Source organism: Acomys russatus, chromosome 15, assembly GCF_903995435.1.
Source record: "Acomys russatus chromosome 15, mAcoRus1.1, whole genome shotgun sequence".
Taxonomy (NCBI): Eukaryota; Metazoa; Chordata; class Mammalia; order Rodentia; family Muridae; genus Acomys; species Acomys russatus.
Window position 1 is genome coordinate 34,400,099 of NC_067151.1, and position 16,505 is coordinate 34,416,603.

Genomic DNA, 16,505 nt, shown 5'->3' on the forward strand with positions numbered 1-16,505 from the left:
AAGGAAGGAAAGGCAGGGTCCATACACACAGCAGAACATGAGGCAGGTTAGCTAACCTCAGCAGGAGCAGTCTCTCTATGAGGGAGCAGTCTCTAGGACATAAATAGCCGAGGGAAGAAAACTCTGGTGGGCATTTTCTGCCTGCGTTTTCATCATCTTCACACAGGCCACAGGAAGGCTTTTCCATCTCTTTGACTTACCCAAGAAGGCTTTGTCATTTCCATAGGCTGAGGCATTGGAGTTCTTGACATTGCCATGGCCGTGTCAACAAGACACATCCCCTCAGGATGTCATTCACTCCCTACACTAGTCCTTTGCCACTAAAATACAGTGACCTAAAACCAAGTTCAAGCAAAGACCCACTAGGTAATTTTTAAACACACACACACACACACACACACACACACACACACACACACACACACACATACATTTTCAAGACAGGGTTTCTCTGTGTAGTCTTGGCTGTCCTGAAACTCACTTTGTAGACCAGGCTGGCCTCTGCCTCCTGACTGTTGTGATTAAAGGCATATGCCACCATCACCTGGCTAAAATAAATAAATCTTAAAAAAAAAAAAAAAAAGGCCTGGTATAATGCTAAATATTATACATACATGGTTCCATTTAATTCATACACTGGAATTTGGTTGTTGGTCCTAAATTTTTAATTACTGTTTTTGTGTGGGTTGCTCATGTAGATGGGGGTGTCCATCTATGCATGTATGTATGGATACATGCTGGTGTCGTGTCTTTCCTTAGTTGCACTTGACCTTCACTCTTTCAGACAGCGTCTCTCACTGACAATGAAGCTCACTGATTCAGCGAGGCTGGCTGAACAAGCTTTTGGCATCTACCTGTCTTTGCCTCCCCTGACCAAAGGCTAGGGTGACAGTCATGTGATGCAATGCCAGCTTTTCATGTGGGCACTGGGAATTCAAACTTCTGTGGTCTTGCTTATATGGAAGGGCCTTTACCAACTGAGCCATCTCCCCAACCTCCCTAATGTGTTATTGCCATATAGTAACAGTATTTATGATGATAACAATCTGAAGTTTAAAATGCATTGGAGAGGAAGCTCAGTGGTTAAGAGTATCTTGCTGTCCCTCCAGAAAACCCATGCCTGAGTCTCGGCACATATGTCTTGGCTCACAGCTGTAATGCCAGTCCCAGGGGATGGTCTCTTCTGGTCTACAAGGATACTATTCACATATGGTACACAGACATGCATGCAGGTGAAACATCCATACACATAAAAATAATAAGTATAATGTTCAAAAGGCATTGAAATAAAACATTAATGGGGCTAGGGAAGATGGCTCAGCCAGCAAAATTCTTGACACATAAGCATGAGGATTGGAGTTAGGTCTCCAGAGCCCAAATGAAAATGGGGTGTGGCCAGGCGGTGGTGGCGCGCACCTTTAATCCCAGCACCTGGGAGGCAGAGGCAGGTGGATCGCTGTGAGTTCGAGGCCAGCCTGGTTTACAAAGTGAGTCCAGGACAGCCAAGGCTACACAGAGAAACCTTGTCTCGAAAACCAAAACCAAAACTGAGTGTGGCAGCATGCTTCTATAGCCCTCCAGTTCAGAGAAGGCAGCATGTTTCTATAGCCCTCCAGTTGAAAGAGGCAGGTAAGTTGCCGCTGGAGCTCACTGGCTAAGGAGAGATCATTTCTCAGGACAAAAAAAAAAAAGGTAGAGGGTAGCTGAGGAAAGCACTCAGTATCAACCTCTGGCCACCACTTGTTATATGTATAAGACCATGCTTGTGTGCATGGGTGTAGCGTGTGCATGTGCGCGCGCGCGCACACACACACACACACACACACACACACACACACACACACACACACACACCAACAACAACACATATACATGTTAAGATAATCCTACACAATTTTCAGGTTGGATTCATTCCAGGGATGCAAGGAAGTTTCAAACATATGTAATCAATCAATGTAATACATCTAAACAGGCTTAACATGTTCACATCAATAGATGAAGAAAAAGTCACCAGCCAAATTAACATCCCTTCGTGATGAAAGCCCTGAAGAAACTAGGACTAGATGGAACCTATATCCCCACAATAAAGGCTATGCATAAATCTATAATACATTATACTAAATAGGGGATTGAAATAATTTCTTCTTAAAGTCAGGAAAGACTCGAAGGTGCCCATCCTTTTTGTTCTTATTCAACATAGTGCCTATATCCTCACCAATACAATAAGAGAAATAGAAAGGATACAAATAGAAAGAAGTCAAAGTATCCCCTATTTGTAGATGGCATGATTATACTTGAAATTCTAAGGAGCCCACCAGAAAACTCAGACCTGATACAAAATTTTAATGAAGTAGTAAGACACAAAAACCAATATATATAAATTGACAGTGTGAGTGTGCATGTGCGTGCGGATGCGTAATGAACTTGTTGAGAAGGACATCAGAAAAATCACATTCACAATAGCTTCGAAAAGTAAATATCTAGTAAGAAATCTAGCCAAGAAGGTTGTAGTGATTTGAAAGAAACTGTCCCCCATAGACACGTGTGTTTGAACACCTGGTCCCAAGTTGGCACTGTTCAGAGAAGTTATGAACTTTGGTGGAGGAAGTGTTTCACTGGGGCAGGTTTTCCCTCACTTCTTGTTCATTCTTTCTGCTTCCTATGTGTGGTCTCCCGGCTTCATGGCCTGCCCCAAGCTGCCATGCTTTTCAACCATGGCTGGCCTCCAACCCTTGGGAACCATAAGCCAGAATAAACCTCCTTCCTCAAGTTGTTGTCAGTCATGATCATTCATCACAAGAGACAAGTAACTAATGCAGAGGTGAAAGACAATTAAAACTAAGAAGAAAGTAAAGATTCTAGAAGATGGAAAAGCCTTCCATGGTCACAGATCAGTAGAAGTGATATTGTGAAAATGGCTGTATTCCCAAAAGTTATCTGTAGATTCAACTCAATGTGCATCAAAGTTTCAATAACATTCTTTAAAGAACTAGAAAACAAAACAAACAGCTGGCATTCATATGGAAGCACAAACAATGCAGAATAGCCATAGCAACTGTTGTTTGTTTGTTTGTTTGAGATGAGTCTCACTATGTAGCTGTGGCAGGACTGTAGCTCACTATGTAGATCAGGCTGCCCTCTGCCTCCTGAGCACTAGGGTTAAAGGTGTACAACACCACACAATATCCAAAGCAATCTTAAGCAGAAAGAACAATACTAGAAATATTACAAAATTTGATCTCAAATTAATACTATATAGCCATAGTAACAAAGCCAGAAAGACACTGACATGAAAATAGACATCCAGATCAATGGGTTAGAACAGAGGAGTCAGAAATAAGGCCACAGAGCTGCAGCCACACAATTTTGCACAAGGCAGTCAAAAACATACCTTAGAAAAGAGATGCCACCCAAGCCGGGCCTAGTGGTGCACGCCTGTAATCCCAGCACTTGGAAGAGTCAAGCAGATCAATGTGAGTTTAAAGCCAACCTGGTCTACAAAGAGAGTCCAGGGCAGCCAAGGCTACACAGAGAAACCTTGTCTTTAAAAAAAAAAAAGAAAGAAAGAAAGAAAGAAAGAAAGAAAGAAAAAGAAAAAAAGATGCCCCCTTCAGCATATAGTAAGGAAAACTGAAGATCTAACTATAAAAGGAATTTAGACATATGTCTCTCACTCTGCACAAAAATAGTTCAGATGGACTAAAGATGTGACATGGTGACACTTCATCTATGTCAAGGATTTCCCTTCCCTACTCATTTATTTATTTATTTATTTATTTATTTATTTATTTATTTATTTATTTAATGTATATGGCTACTTCATCTCCATGTACATCTGCACACCAGAAAATAGCATCAGACAGTTGTGAGCTGCCATGTGGGTGCTGGGAATTGAATTGAGGACCGTGGGAAGAGCAGTGAGTGCTCTTAAATACTGAGACATCTCTCTAGCCCCATGCCAAGGATTTTAAAAAACAAAATTCCAACAGTGTAGGAAAAGAAGCAAGAATTGACTAATGAGATTACATGGCATTAAAACAACAAAGGAAAAAAATAAGTAATGGAGAGATTGAATGAAAATAAAATCCTTGCCAAATACATTCAGATAGGGAACTAATAGCAGGTATAAAGAACTATAAACAAACAAACAAACAAACATGAAAAGGATGGGAGGAGCCGGGTGGTGGCGCTTGCCTTTTATCCCAACACTTGGGAGGCAGAGGCAGGTGGATTTCTGAATTCAAGGCCAACCTGGTCTACAGAACTGTCAGGAGCCATAGGACCTTGCCTGACCTGCCCCAGTGACTGAGAGGCCCTGCTGGCTGAAAGCCACAGCTGTCTGCATACTTGAGATAATTATTCTGCCTGGCTACCACAAAGATCCAGCCTGACCTTGAGAAAGAGAACATTCGGTGTATCGAGACTTCTGTATAGTCGCCCCACTCCACATCTGCTGTCCTTGGGCCTGGCCCAGAAGATTTTGTAACTTTCCACTGCATTCCTTCTCACCCCCGCCCTTTCAGAAGCTTATTATAAATTTGGATACCCCCTTACAATAAACGGCCCTCGATAAGCAAAGTTTTTCCTGGGCTCGTGTCTCTCTTTCGCCTAATTCTTTATTCACAGGTCGCGACCCTCCTTGCCACTCCACGAATAACTGAACCCGCAGGTCGGGAATACAGAACAAGCTTCAGAATGGTCAAAACTCTGTCTCAAAGAAACAAGACAAAAATACTTTTAAAAGAAAGGGATGGGATGTAGTTCAGTTGTCAGAATGCTTGCCTAGCATGCATAAATCATGTTAAAGCTGAATGTGGTGGCACTGTAATACCAGCACTTGGAAGAATAGGATAAGAAATTCAAGGTAGCAAGTTCAAGGCTAGCTCATGCTGTATGAGACTGTCTCAACGACAATAACAACAACGACCAAACAAACCACATCATCAAAACACCCAAATCATAATTCAATAAGCAGGCTAAAGAATTGAACACACAGAAAACAATACAAATATCCAAGAATATAGTTTAAAAAGTGTTAAACATTTTTAGTCATTAAAAAAAAAAAACCCTCAAATTAAAACTGCCTTAAGATTGTGTCACCCCAGTCAGAATGGTTATCATCAAGAATATGAATTAAACTGACAAATTCAAGGACATCCTGATCTGTATATCCAACTTCAGGCCAGCCAAGGCAACACAGTAAGGAACCTATCTAACAGAGACAGAAAACAAATGACAACAAAAGCTGAGACTGTCAGAAAAAAGCACGCTACACTGCTGGTGAAAATATAAACTGGTGTGGTTGCTATGGAAGCTGGTGTGGAGGTCACTCAGAAAACCACAGAGAACTACTCCATAGCCTGCCATGCTATTTGAGTATACCCAAAGGATGCTGACCACACACTACAGAAGGACATGCTTACAACAGCACTGTGAATGAAAAAAAAAAAATGCAGTATATAAACACAGTGGAATTTTAAGAGAATTTTTATGCACTTATGTGTTTTGCTTGCATGTATGTTTGCATGCACATGGAAGCTAGCAGAGGGTGTCAGATGCCTGGAACTGAAGTTTAATAGATAGTTGTGAGCTGCCACATAGGTGCTGGGAACTGAACTAAGTCCTCTGCAAGAGAAGCCAGTGCTCATAACCACTGAGCCATCTCCTCAGCCACTATACAATGGAATTGTATTTAGTTATACAGAAAAATGAAATTGTAACATTTGCAGGAAAATGGATACAACTGTAAATTATTATGTTAAGCAGGAAAATGTAGGCAAATACCATATTTTCATTATTAAGAATCTAGATTTAAATTTGCGCGCGCATGCGTGTGCATGTGTGTGTGTGTGTGTGTGTGTGTGTGTGAGAGAGAGAGAGAGAGAGAGAGAGAGAGAGAGAGAGAGAGAGAGAGAGAGAGAGCGCACACGTCATAAGAGAGCTTATTAGCTGGGCATGGTGGCACACACCTTTAATCCCAGCACTTGGGAGGTGGGACTGCTGTGAGTTCAAGGCTAGGCTAGTCTACAAAGTGAGTCTAGGACAGCCAAGGCTACACAGAGAAACCCTGTCTCAAACAAAACAAAACAAAACAAAACAAAACAATTCTACTTATCTTTTCCTGTGGCTGTAATTGTATAGTACTTTTAGAAGAAAAAAAAAATTGAACTGTCTAATAGTAACAGTGAATTTTATTTTGAATTTTTGATCAAGGACAAAAAATAAAGCAGGCAAAAGTACTCACACTAGAAGAGTCATATATACACAGAAGACATGAAGAGTATTGATTCACTTTAGCTGAGTCCATCCTATTTACACATTTAAAATAGAAAATGTTATTTCAATCTGTCAGGAAGCTGACTGCATTTAGCACCAGAAATGAACTGTACTTTAGCCTCTGATCAGGGTTTCAAAGAAACTTAGAAAAGAAACTCCAGCTGTGCTACTGGAATCCCTGTATTGGAGCTGAGAGGAACTGAACCTCAGGGCTACTTGATGCTGCGGACAACTCTCCTACAGTGGTTGGTTTTCATCTCCTCCAGGGCTTGCTCCAGCTGCTGGGCCAAATGAAGCAGGGTAGCTGGGTCTGTCTGCAAACAATGACTGCTGTGCTCACCGTTCTGATCGAGGTGCAGCTTGATAGTCACTGATGGCTTAATCTGTTGCCGGAGACTTCTGCTTGCAAGCTTGGAGACACAAAAAGAGCACCGTAACTAATAATTATGCTGCGCAGGTAACATTTAAAATTACATTATACCATGTAAAAATCAAATTTGAGAGGAATCACAAACTTCAAAATGAAAAGTAAATGTTAAAACATTTAGAAAGAAAAAATTAGGCTGTAAAAGAAACCTTATGGTATGGAAAGATTCCTTAGATAGGATAAAAGGCACACACACAAGTTCAAGGGCAACCTGATCTACATAGCAACTTCCAGGTCATCCTACATAGTGAGACCCTGTCTCAAAGAGCCAAAATATAAATTGGGCTGGAGACATAGCTTAGAGGTTAACAGCACTGTCTATTCTTCCAAAGGTCCTGAGTTCAATTCCCAGAAACCACACAGTGGCTCACAACCATCTATAATGAGACCTGATGCCCTCTTCTGTCTTGCAGGCAAAACACTGTATATGTAATAAAATAAATAAGTAAATTCATCCATTCACTAAATTAAATAAAAAATAAAGCAGAGGTTGGTAATTTTTTCCCTGTAAGTAGCCATGTAACTAGTATTTTAGGCTGTGCACACCATACAGTTTCTGGCACACTGACTCATTTCTGCTTTTGTATTTTAAGAGCACCCACTACCTGTAAGCAACATGGCTACACTAAAATTTTATAGAAATAAGTAGCAAGTTAGATGTGGCCAGTTTGCTGAGTCCTAATTCAAACATAATTTAAGGCAGACAATGGTGGCACATGCCTTTAATTTAAACCCAGAACTTGGGAGGCAGAGGCAGAGGAAGACTGATCTTTTGAGTTCAAGGCTAGCCTGCTCTACAGAGCAAGTTCCATGATCGTTAGAACTATACAGAGAAACCCTGACTGAGCATAAAACCAAAATGAATGAATGAATGAACAAATGAACTGCAATTTAAAAAGGAAACAAAATAGCCAGGAGGTGGTAGCACATATCTTAAATCCAAGCTCTTGGGAGTTTGAGGCAGGCTGGCAGCTTCTGTGAGTTTGAGGCCAGCCTGATCTATAGAGAGAGTTCTAGACAGCTAGGGCTACACGGAGAAATCCTCTCTAAAAAAACTGGAAACACAAAAAACAAACAAACATCCCCCCTCCAAAATCAAAAAGCAAAGCAAAACAAACAACCCCTCCTGCAAAAGGTAAGAAAATAAAGAGATAATAGTAAGACAAAAAAGATCTATCAAATAGAAAGGAGGATAAAGATTGTAAAGACTTACATTCTTTTTTTTTTTTTTTTAAAGATTTATTTATTATTATGTATACAGTGCTCTGCCTGCATTAGGCCTGCAGGCCAGAAGAGGGCATGAGATCACATTATATAGATGGCTGTGAGCTACCATGTGGTTGCTGGGAACTGAACTCAGGACCTCTGGAAGAGCAGTCAGTGCTCTTAACCTCTGAGCCATCTCTCCAGCCCGAGGTTTACCTTTCTTTTACTTCTAAATTCTGATTCATTCAAGGATGCCAAATTAATTTTTAAAAATTAATTGCTTCAATATTACATGTTTAGCAAAGAATCTGAAAGGGCTTCTTCCTATTGCCTGCTGTATGACATCTAAAGTCTTTATCATATTTCTGCAGCCATTCTGACTACCTTACTTCAGGTCACAAAGACTCCTCTGTGATAATGGTTCACAGACTTTCGGTTCCTGTTAGCAATCCCTGGGTTAAAGCGGAGATTTTTAAATTTCTGCTGTCCAGGCCAAATCAAGTGGGGCACTGATAACAGGTCATTTAAGTTAGAGAACTAGTACACTTTTACACATTCTATCCTCAGTATCAGTCCCCAGATTCCTGTAAGCCTTTACAACCGAGGTTGTGTCTTCTGTCAAAAATACAGACCCCTGTTGTCTATTTCAATTCTTCTTCAAAAATGTCTTTTTTAAAAAAAAGATTTTATTTATTATGTATACAGTGTTTCACTTCATGCGTGCCTGCAGGCCCGAAGAGGGCACCAAATCTCAGTATTAATGGTTGTGAGCCACCATGTGGTTGCTGAGAATTGAACTCAGGACCTCTGGAAGAGACAGTGCTCTTAACCTCTGAGCCATCTCTCCAGACCCAGAAATGTCTGTCTTGTTAAAACAATTACTTGGGTTTATGTGGGCACACATAGACCTCCAGCTATAAAACTTCTGAAATACTTAGTCAGCATTTTATTAATGCAATCGTATTTTTTTTTCACCTTTAGAAGTTTCACAGTAATCCTAAAATACTAGCTTTTTTAATAATGCTAACCAAGTGATAGATAACATCTTTATAGTTGAAAAAGTACCTCACATTGGTTACCCAGATGACTCTCGAACACCTGGGCCCGTGACCCTTCCACTTTTGCCTCTCATGTACCTGAGACCTGGGGTGTGCACTATGTGTAGATCCTGGATCTATGAGTCTTTCCAAAAAGCTAAATGACAAATCTTTCAAAAATAATGGTTTGCAGCTACGCGTGGTGGCACACGCCTTTAATCCCAGCACTGGGAGGCAGAGGCAGGCAGATCTCTGTGAGTTCAAGGACAGCCTGGTCTACCAAGTGAATCTAGGACAACAAGGACTGTTACACAGAGAAACATCTTGAAAAACCAAACCAAACCAAACCAACAAACCAACCATACAAAAAATGGTTTGCAAAAGAAGCCAGACACAAAAGCCAGGCATGGTGGCGCACTTGGGAGGCAGAGGCAGGTGGATTGATGTGAGTTTGAGGCCAGCCTCGTCTACAAAGGGAGTCCAGGACAGCCAAGGCTACACAGTGAAACTGTCTTGAAAAAGAAAGAAAGAAAGAAAAAAAGAAAGAAAGAAGCCAGACACAAGAGATACTGGTTAGTTTTTGTTAGGCTTGGGCCTCCCAGACACTGGGAGAGTGTTCTACCTCTGCACTAGACGCCAGCCTGACAGATGCATTTTGTTTCAATCACTGCATGGACGCACAACTAGAAATTGGTTTAAAAAAAAAAAAAAATCAGTGCTACAGCTTATAGTGATGGCTACCTTTGGAAAGGGGGAAGGAGCAATTGCTGGTGAGAGGTAAGAAAGATTCCTGGCCACGGTCACATCTACTTTATGAGAAGTGACTGTGAGATCCTTACTGAGCACAGGGCCCTGTACACTTTCCTCTGTGTGTGTTGTTCTTAAAGAGAATTAGACAACAACAAACTAAGCATTGCCAAAAAACAAAATAGAAACAAGCAAATAAATCTGTTTTTTTATCATATTTTTTTTCTAAAATAATTTCTTAAAAACTTTGCAGATTAGGGCCTTTGAAATGGCTCAAGAGGTTAAAGCGCTTGTTGCTGTGCCTGACTACCTGAGTTCTAGTCCTCGGGACAAACTTCTGAAAGTTGTCCTCTGGCCTCTACACCAGTGTCATGGGCATACACATACACTAAATACATACATGTAATTAAAAACCTTTGAAAATTAACTCAGGAAATCATTAGAAACAAAAGGAAATGAGCTATTTGTGAAAAGACCCAAAAATGAGCATTAAAATATACATTTCTTTTTCAAACCAGAACTTGGCTAAGCTAGTAACAGAGCTCATAGTCTATGTTAGATTTAAAAAAAAAAAAAAAAAAAAAAAAAGAAAATGGCTCTTGGGGATATGTAGGAGGGATTGTCTTGATTAGCTTAACTGCGGTGGGTGCTCTTGGTGGGATCCTGGAGTGCAGACTGGAGAGAGGGAGCTAAGGACACGTTTACCCCTCTCTTCTTCCCTTCCTGATATGGCTTCAATGTGACCAGTGGCTTCAAGTTCTTGCTACCTTATGTCCCTGGCATGATCCACTGGACCTTTGACCCTTTAGTCAGAACAAAGCCTTGGTTTCTAAAGTCGCTTTTCTCAAATTCTTTTATTGTATCAGTGGCAAATGTAACTAAGACCAGTACCAGGATTGGAGTTATTCTATGATAAAAATGAATGAATGAATGAATAAATAAATAAATAAGAAAGCCAGGCAGCCAGCCAGCCATACCTGTACATCTAGCCGCCATTCAAGACTGTGGTAACTGGGAAGACGTGGTGCCAGCTCATTCAGAATAGTTCTGATCTCCTTTCTGTTGTCCAGGTAAAGCTGAAGCAATAGTTTGTTCAGTTCTTCAGAGAATCCCAGGACAAAAACAGAGTCTTGGAAATCCAGTTCAGAAATCTAAAAATAAATTGAGTTCAACAGAACACTGGCATTTATCTTTGTCTAGTAAATGCTAAAACATTTCTAAACACAAAAGTATGGTCTATCCGCTAATTCATTTTTTGACAAAAATTAAATATTGCCAACAAAACAAAACAAACAAATATGTTTTTTACATCACATTTTTTTTCTACACTGATTTCTTAAAAACTATGCAAATTAGGGCCTCTGGGATGGTTAAGGCACTTGGTGCTATGCCTGAGTTCTGGCCCTTGGGACAAACTTCTTTACAGTTAAAGACAATCACTGCCCACCATTCCAAAATCCAAGTTACTAATATATAAAATAGCCATATTAAAATAAAAAGAGAATTAAGATGCCCAATTTTATTTATTATTTTTCTATCAAGCCAGTTATTGACTGCTGATACATTTAAAAAGCAATATTTCATTCTCCCTTCTCCTAAGATACACATATGATAAAGACAATTATAATTTATACCAGGGAGAGGTATTTATATTAGATAATGCCATTAACACTTACCATTTAGGTATACTGTAAAAATTCGATTATGAGTTACTAATTTTTATAACAGGTGTTTATTTGAAAGGATCTGGGTAATACAGTACAGTTCTCAGAAGCCTTACCATGAGCTTGGAGCTCTCGGTGAGGAGATAGATTAATCCTTCCACACCATGCTGGATAGTGTCACTACTCACATTGAGTTTCCCTAAGGAGAAGAAAAAAGAAAACAGAACAGATTATCCATTTGTTGTTTTCAAACAGTACAATGAAAATGAGTTAAGGGGAGAGTCCTGTTCCTTCTCAACCCACCCCACGAACAGAGGCCTTCGGTATTTCCTTCCAAGCAAGCTTTATGAAAGAGTGGTCTGTGATTTAATCCCAGCACTCAGGAGGCAGGGGCAGGCGGATCACAGTGAGTTCAAGGCCAGCCTGGTTTACAAAGCAAGTCCAGGGCAGCCAGGGATACACAGAGAAACCCTGTCTCAAAAACAAACAAACAAACAAAAGTGGTCTGTGAACAGAGACACAAAGCCCCGTCAAGCCAGGCAGAAGAATTCAACAGGGGCATTGTTGATCTCGCCACCACCCTCCTCCAGCTTTAGCAAAAGCAGTTTCTGGGCAGCGAATGTTAACCAAACACTTGATTGATGCTCTCATCTAATCTAACAGTTCCACTTCTTCAGGATGCAGGATTTTATTAAGCACCGTAGTATTACAGAAAGGCAGGTGGTGCTGTGTTCATTTCAAATGCGATGATACTTTTCTCATACTAGCTTATTCACACAGCTACTCGCAAGAGTTTGCACCCTGACTGACAGTTCGGCAGGTTTTTAAAGGGCTACAATGGGAAGAGGACCCTGGGACTTGCAAACGCCCCTGCCGGACTGAGCGAAGAGACAGTAGAGCACTTTGCAGCTCAACAGGCAGAGCCTGTCCCTTCCCTTTCTTACTGGCGGCGCCTTCGTAGATCTTCGGGTTAGATCCCCGTCTGAGGAACTCCAAGGCGATCCTCCCGAACTCGGCCACCACTGCAACGGAAGTCAGGAGATATGAGTGCCGGTCAGTTCCCCGCACCCCGGACTGTCCCCGTCGCAAGCACCCCGCACTCCCTTACCTGCACTGTCCACTTGAGGCAAGAAAGCCAGATGCTCCTTGTGCTCCTCGGACAAATCTAGCAGCATCTTAGCAAGTCGGCTGACTGTGCTCCTCAGCGCTGGCCCCGCCCTCGCCACTTCCGATCTCTGTGCAGGCAAAAAGAAGTTCCGGCGTGGCTGTCCTGCCCATGCTTTGGGTTCCGGTCTCTCTCAGTCCTACGCGCTCTTATATCTCAGGGCTCTCTTTAGAGAAGACTCAGGTAAGAGGAGTCAGTCGAAGGCACAAGTCTTCCATTCATAAATCATCCTACAAAAGTGTAATATGTCTTGCAGAGGACCCAGGTTCAGTTCCAGCACTCACATGGTGTCTCACAGCCGTCACTAACTCTGGTTGTAGGTGATGAAACATCCTCTTCTGACCTCCGTAGGCACAAGACACTAACATGGCATACATACATGAGGATAAGGCGCATACATGGCTTATGTACATGGGTACCAGGCACATACATGGCGTACTTACATGCAAGCAAGAAAGTTACACACTTAATTCTTTTAAAAGTGTAATATGTGCTTGCTAGGTGCACAGCTCTAGGATCTATGGCATCTGCCTACTTGGGGAGCATAGATTAATAATATAAATAACTAACATTTATAATCAGTGTCAGGAATGTTTTTATGTTGAGCTCACACTGTGCAAGTCCATCACCACTCTCATTAAATATAAGGTGAAGTGAAGCAACAGAAACTTTGATTATTGGTCTGCACACAACCTTTGTATGTTATTTCATTTAGTAGTTTCAATAGCAATGGCTTCCTTTTTAAAAATAAAGAAGCCGAGTCAGAAGATTATATGTCAAAACTTGAAGGAGAGTGTTAGAGGCCTCACCTACTGTCTCTGAGTCACACTCTTCTGCATACCAAACTGGATGGAACTGGAAATTTATAATTTATAACAGTTAACATATATGCTACTATAATGTTTATTATTATTATTATTATTATTATTAATCATTATCATTATCATTATTATATGTGTATATGATGTTTGTGAGTCCATGTGTGTGAGGTGAGAGGTCAACCTTCAGCAACAGTGTCTCTTTGTCCACTGTGGTATCACAGGACAGAACAGGGCATCAAGCTTGCCATATCGCTGGCATTTCTGATTGTTTAGCTTGGGTTTTTTTTGGGGGGGGGTGTAGCTTGGTTTTTTTGGGGGGTGTTGCTGTGGACCAAACCCAGGATTTCATTCATGATAAACATGTACTATCCTACTAATTATATCCTCAGCCCTGTGCAAAGTTTCATGTCTGGTTCTAAATTATGAGGATAACGACAATAATGGTGATAGTAACAGATGCTTTTACAATTCAGAGCAATATCTTTATCTTTTGTCGATACGTGAGAATTTGGTCACCTCCTTTGCTTTGGCTCATATATAAGCCGCTGTAGAATGATAATTGGTAGCGACTCTCCAAACCTTTCTGCTGTGGGAGGGAGAAAAAGGAGAGGAAATGGAAGGGAAGGAGGGGAAGGGAAGAAGGGGAGAATTCACTGCTGTCTTTTTATTTGGGTGTGGCTAGGGATTTAACCCAGGACCTTTTTTTTTTTTTAAGATTTATTTATTTATGTTCTGTCTTCCTGTACAGAACATGTAATTCCTTCTGAATTATAGAAGAGGGCATCAGGTTCTATTATAGATGGTTGTGAGCCACCATGTGGTTGCTGGCAATTGAACTCAGGACCTCTGGAAGAGCAACCAGTGCTCTTAACCACTGAGCCATCTCTTCAGCCCCCAGGACCTTTTAAGTGCTAGTCAGGTGCTATTCTTCATCTTCAGCTCTAGACACCCTTTTCTAGAGCCTGCCACCTAGACGGAAGTGAAAATTAGTTTTTATACCTTTTCCGTTTCTACCGAAAACCTTTACGGCTAGCTATAAGTGTTTGCTCCACTGATGTCTCTGAGAGGCAACTGAGGGGTACCCACTGCTCACTGGTGATCAAGTGTTAAGAATTGTTAAGGTGCTATTGAAACCATTACTAACATTAGTGATGAAAATGATTGAGTTCTTGTAAGAGTGTCTTCTGCTGTTCATTGTTCAGTAATAAGCAGAAACCCTGGGGGAGTGGAGGCTTGACTGCCTAGCTGGTGGCTGTTAGTCTATCCTTTTCTGTTCTGTATGCCTTGAGCAAAAGGACTGCCAGTCCCACAGCCAGGCTGGACTACTCATTTACATAAGTTGTGACCGTTTTGTACACTCCACAAACACGTTGAGGCGACTACGCAGCAAGCACAGGTGTTTGCATTGGTTTCTGAAGGTCCAGCCCCTACCTAGGGTGGTTTTAACATGAACCTAAATGAGCATGTAGCCATTTCTACTTAACGCCAGAAAGGGAGCACTTCCCCCTGGTGGCCCAGCCAAGGGACTGCTATGTTTGGCACAAAAAGGAAGATGCTGACCAAAGGTACCTTCACTCACATTTGAGGTTTGCTGCAAATGGTGCAAACACCATTTCTTTGGACTTAGAAGCTGGCTGTTCAGTTGGTGAGCTGGAATAGACACCCCGCCAACCCTTTATACTGCATCCCTTGCTGCCGCAACTTTGGACCCAATGGTCTTTTCTTGCTCACTGCTAGAGGCAGCTACGGTCCAGCAGCTGCAGCTACAGTAATGAGAAAAGCAACTAAGTGGTAACAACTGCAGCAGCTAAGCATCCTGAACATCAAGGCATAGGAGTGACAAAGCAGCCTGATGCTTGACAGCAGAAGAGGAGAGCTGAGAGGCAAGAATGGTGGAATAGCCAGTTTCTTAACAACTGGAGAGGGATAGAAGATGGCAAATAACCAAACAGACTGGCTGGGTAAGATGGCTCAGTGGGTGAAAAATGTTTGCTCCAAAGCCTGAAGACCTGAGTTCAATTCCTGGAACCTACATGGCAGAAGAGAAAACTGACTCTTATAAGTTGTTCTCTGACTTGCTAAAACACACTGTGGCACATGTGTTCACATGAATATGTGCTCTCAGTCTCTCCCTAATGTAATAAAAATTATTTAAAAAATAATCAAAGGCCAGGTGTGGTGGCATATGCCTTTAATCCCAGTTCTTGGGAGGCAGAGGCAGAGGCAGGTGGACCACTGTGAGTTTGAGGCCATCCTGGTCTGCAAAGTGAGTCCATGTATTTGGCACCAAGTTGGAAATACAGTTTATGCCTGTATTTCCTAGCACAGGAGGATTGCCACAAGTATCTCCTATCTAGAAACTGTGGTCAGCACTGTCCACTGTTGCTGGACGTGGTGGCATGCACCTGTAATCCCAGCATTCATGTAGGCAGACACAGGAGGATCTCTGTGAATTTGAGGCCAGGCTGTTCTACAAATTGAGTACAGGACAGCCAAGTCTACACAGAGAAACCATGTGTCAAAAAACAAAACCAAACCTGCAAACCAAAAAAAAAAAAGAGTTGTTTTACTGTTTTGTTTTTTTCTGAAACAAGGTTTCTCTCCGTAGCCTTGGCTGCCCTAGACTCCCTTTGCAGGCTAACTGGCCTTGAGCACTCAGTGATCTGCCTGCCTCTGCCTCTCTGGGGTTAAAGGTGTTTGTCTCCCAGCTTTAAGGTTGAGATTTATTGAACAGCTTGAACAAACTTCCTAGGGGATAACTAAGTTTTTCTACATGTTGACAGGGGTGCTCTTTACACAGACACATCCTTGTTAAATCTGCTGCATGTTACATGTAACATCCATGTGGTTCATTGTATGTTTTATTTCAGTTTGAAGAAATAATAGCAAGAAATGCTCTGGCATAAGTTAGAACCTAGCTAGGAGCTTTTGCTAACTCTCTCAAGGACCTTATAATGCAGAATTTTATGTAAAATTTATCTTACTATTTTTTTTTCATTTATATGACTTTTAAACTCCATAGCATTAAAACAAACCCAGAAAAACAAAGGTTAAAAAATAGGATAAAAATTCTAAACTCGGGCTGGAGAGATGGCTCAGAGGTTAAGCACACTGCCTGCTCTTCCGAAGATCCTGAGTTCAATTCCCAGCAACCACATGGTG

At 41.4% G+C, this 16,505-nt stretch overlaps 1 protein-coding gene across 1 annotated transcript; it reads right to left on the reverse strand.

The window, feature by feature from the left end:
• Positions 1-6,134: 6,134 nt before the first annotated feature.
• Positions 6,135-12,589, reverse strand: Commd2 (COMM domain containing 2). The gene is made up of 5 exons (XM_051157185.1): positions 12,466-12,589; positions 12,302-12,379; positions 11,474-11,556; positions 10,671-10,844; positions 6,135-6,686 (listed from the first exon to the last, which is right to left on the reverse strand). The coding sequence occupies exons 1-5, from the start codon at positions 12,530-12,532 to the stop codon at positions 6,489-6,491; spliced, it is 600 nt and encodes a 199-aa protein (XP_051013142.1). The 5' UTR covers positions 12,533-12,589; the 3' UTR covers positions 6,135-6,488.
• Between the last annotated feature and the right edge of the window lie 3,916 nt (positions 12,590-16,505).

What these genes read in the sequence shown, in the direction of transcription:
- Commd2 (XM_051157185.1), bottom strand. Translation starts at nt 12,532, where the DNA reads ATGCTGCTAGATTTGTCCGAGGAGCACAAGGAGCATCTGGCTTTCTTG. An exon ending in CCGAGAGCTCCAAGCTCATG is followed by an intron (nt 10,845 to 11,473) that starts GTAAGGCTTCTG and finishes ATTTATTTTTAG; the next exon opens with ATTTCTGAACTGGATTTCCA. An exon ending in AATGGCGGCTAGATGTACAG is followed by an intron (nt 6,687 to 10,670) that starts GTATGGCTGGCT and finishes TGTGTCTCCAAG; the next exon opens with CTTGCAAGCAGAAGTCTCCG.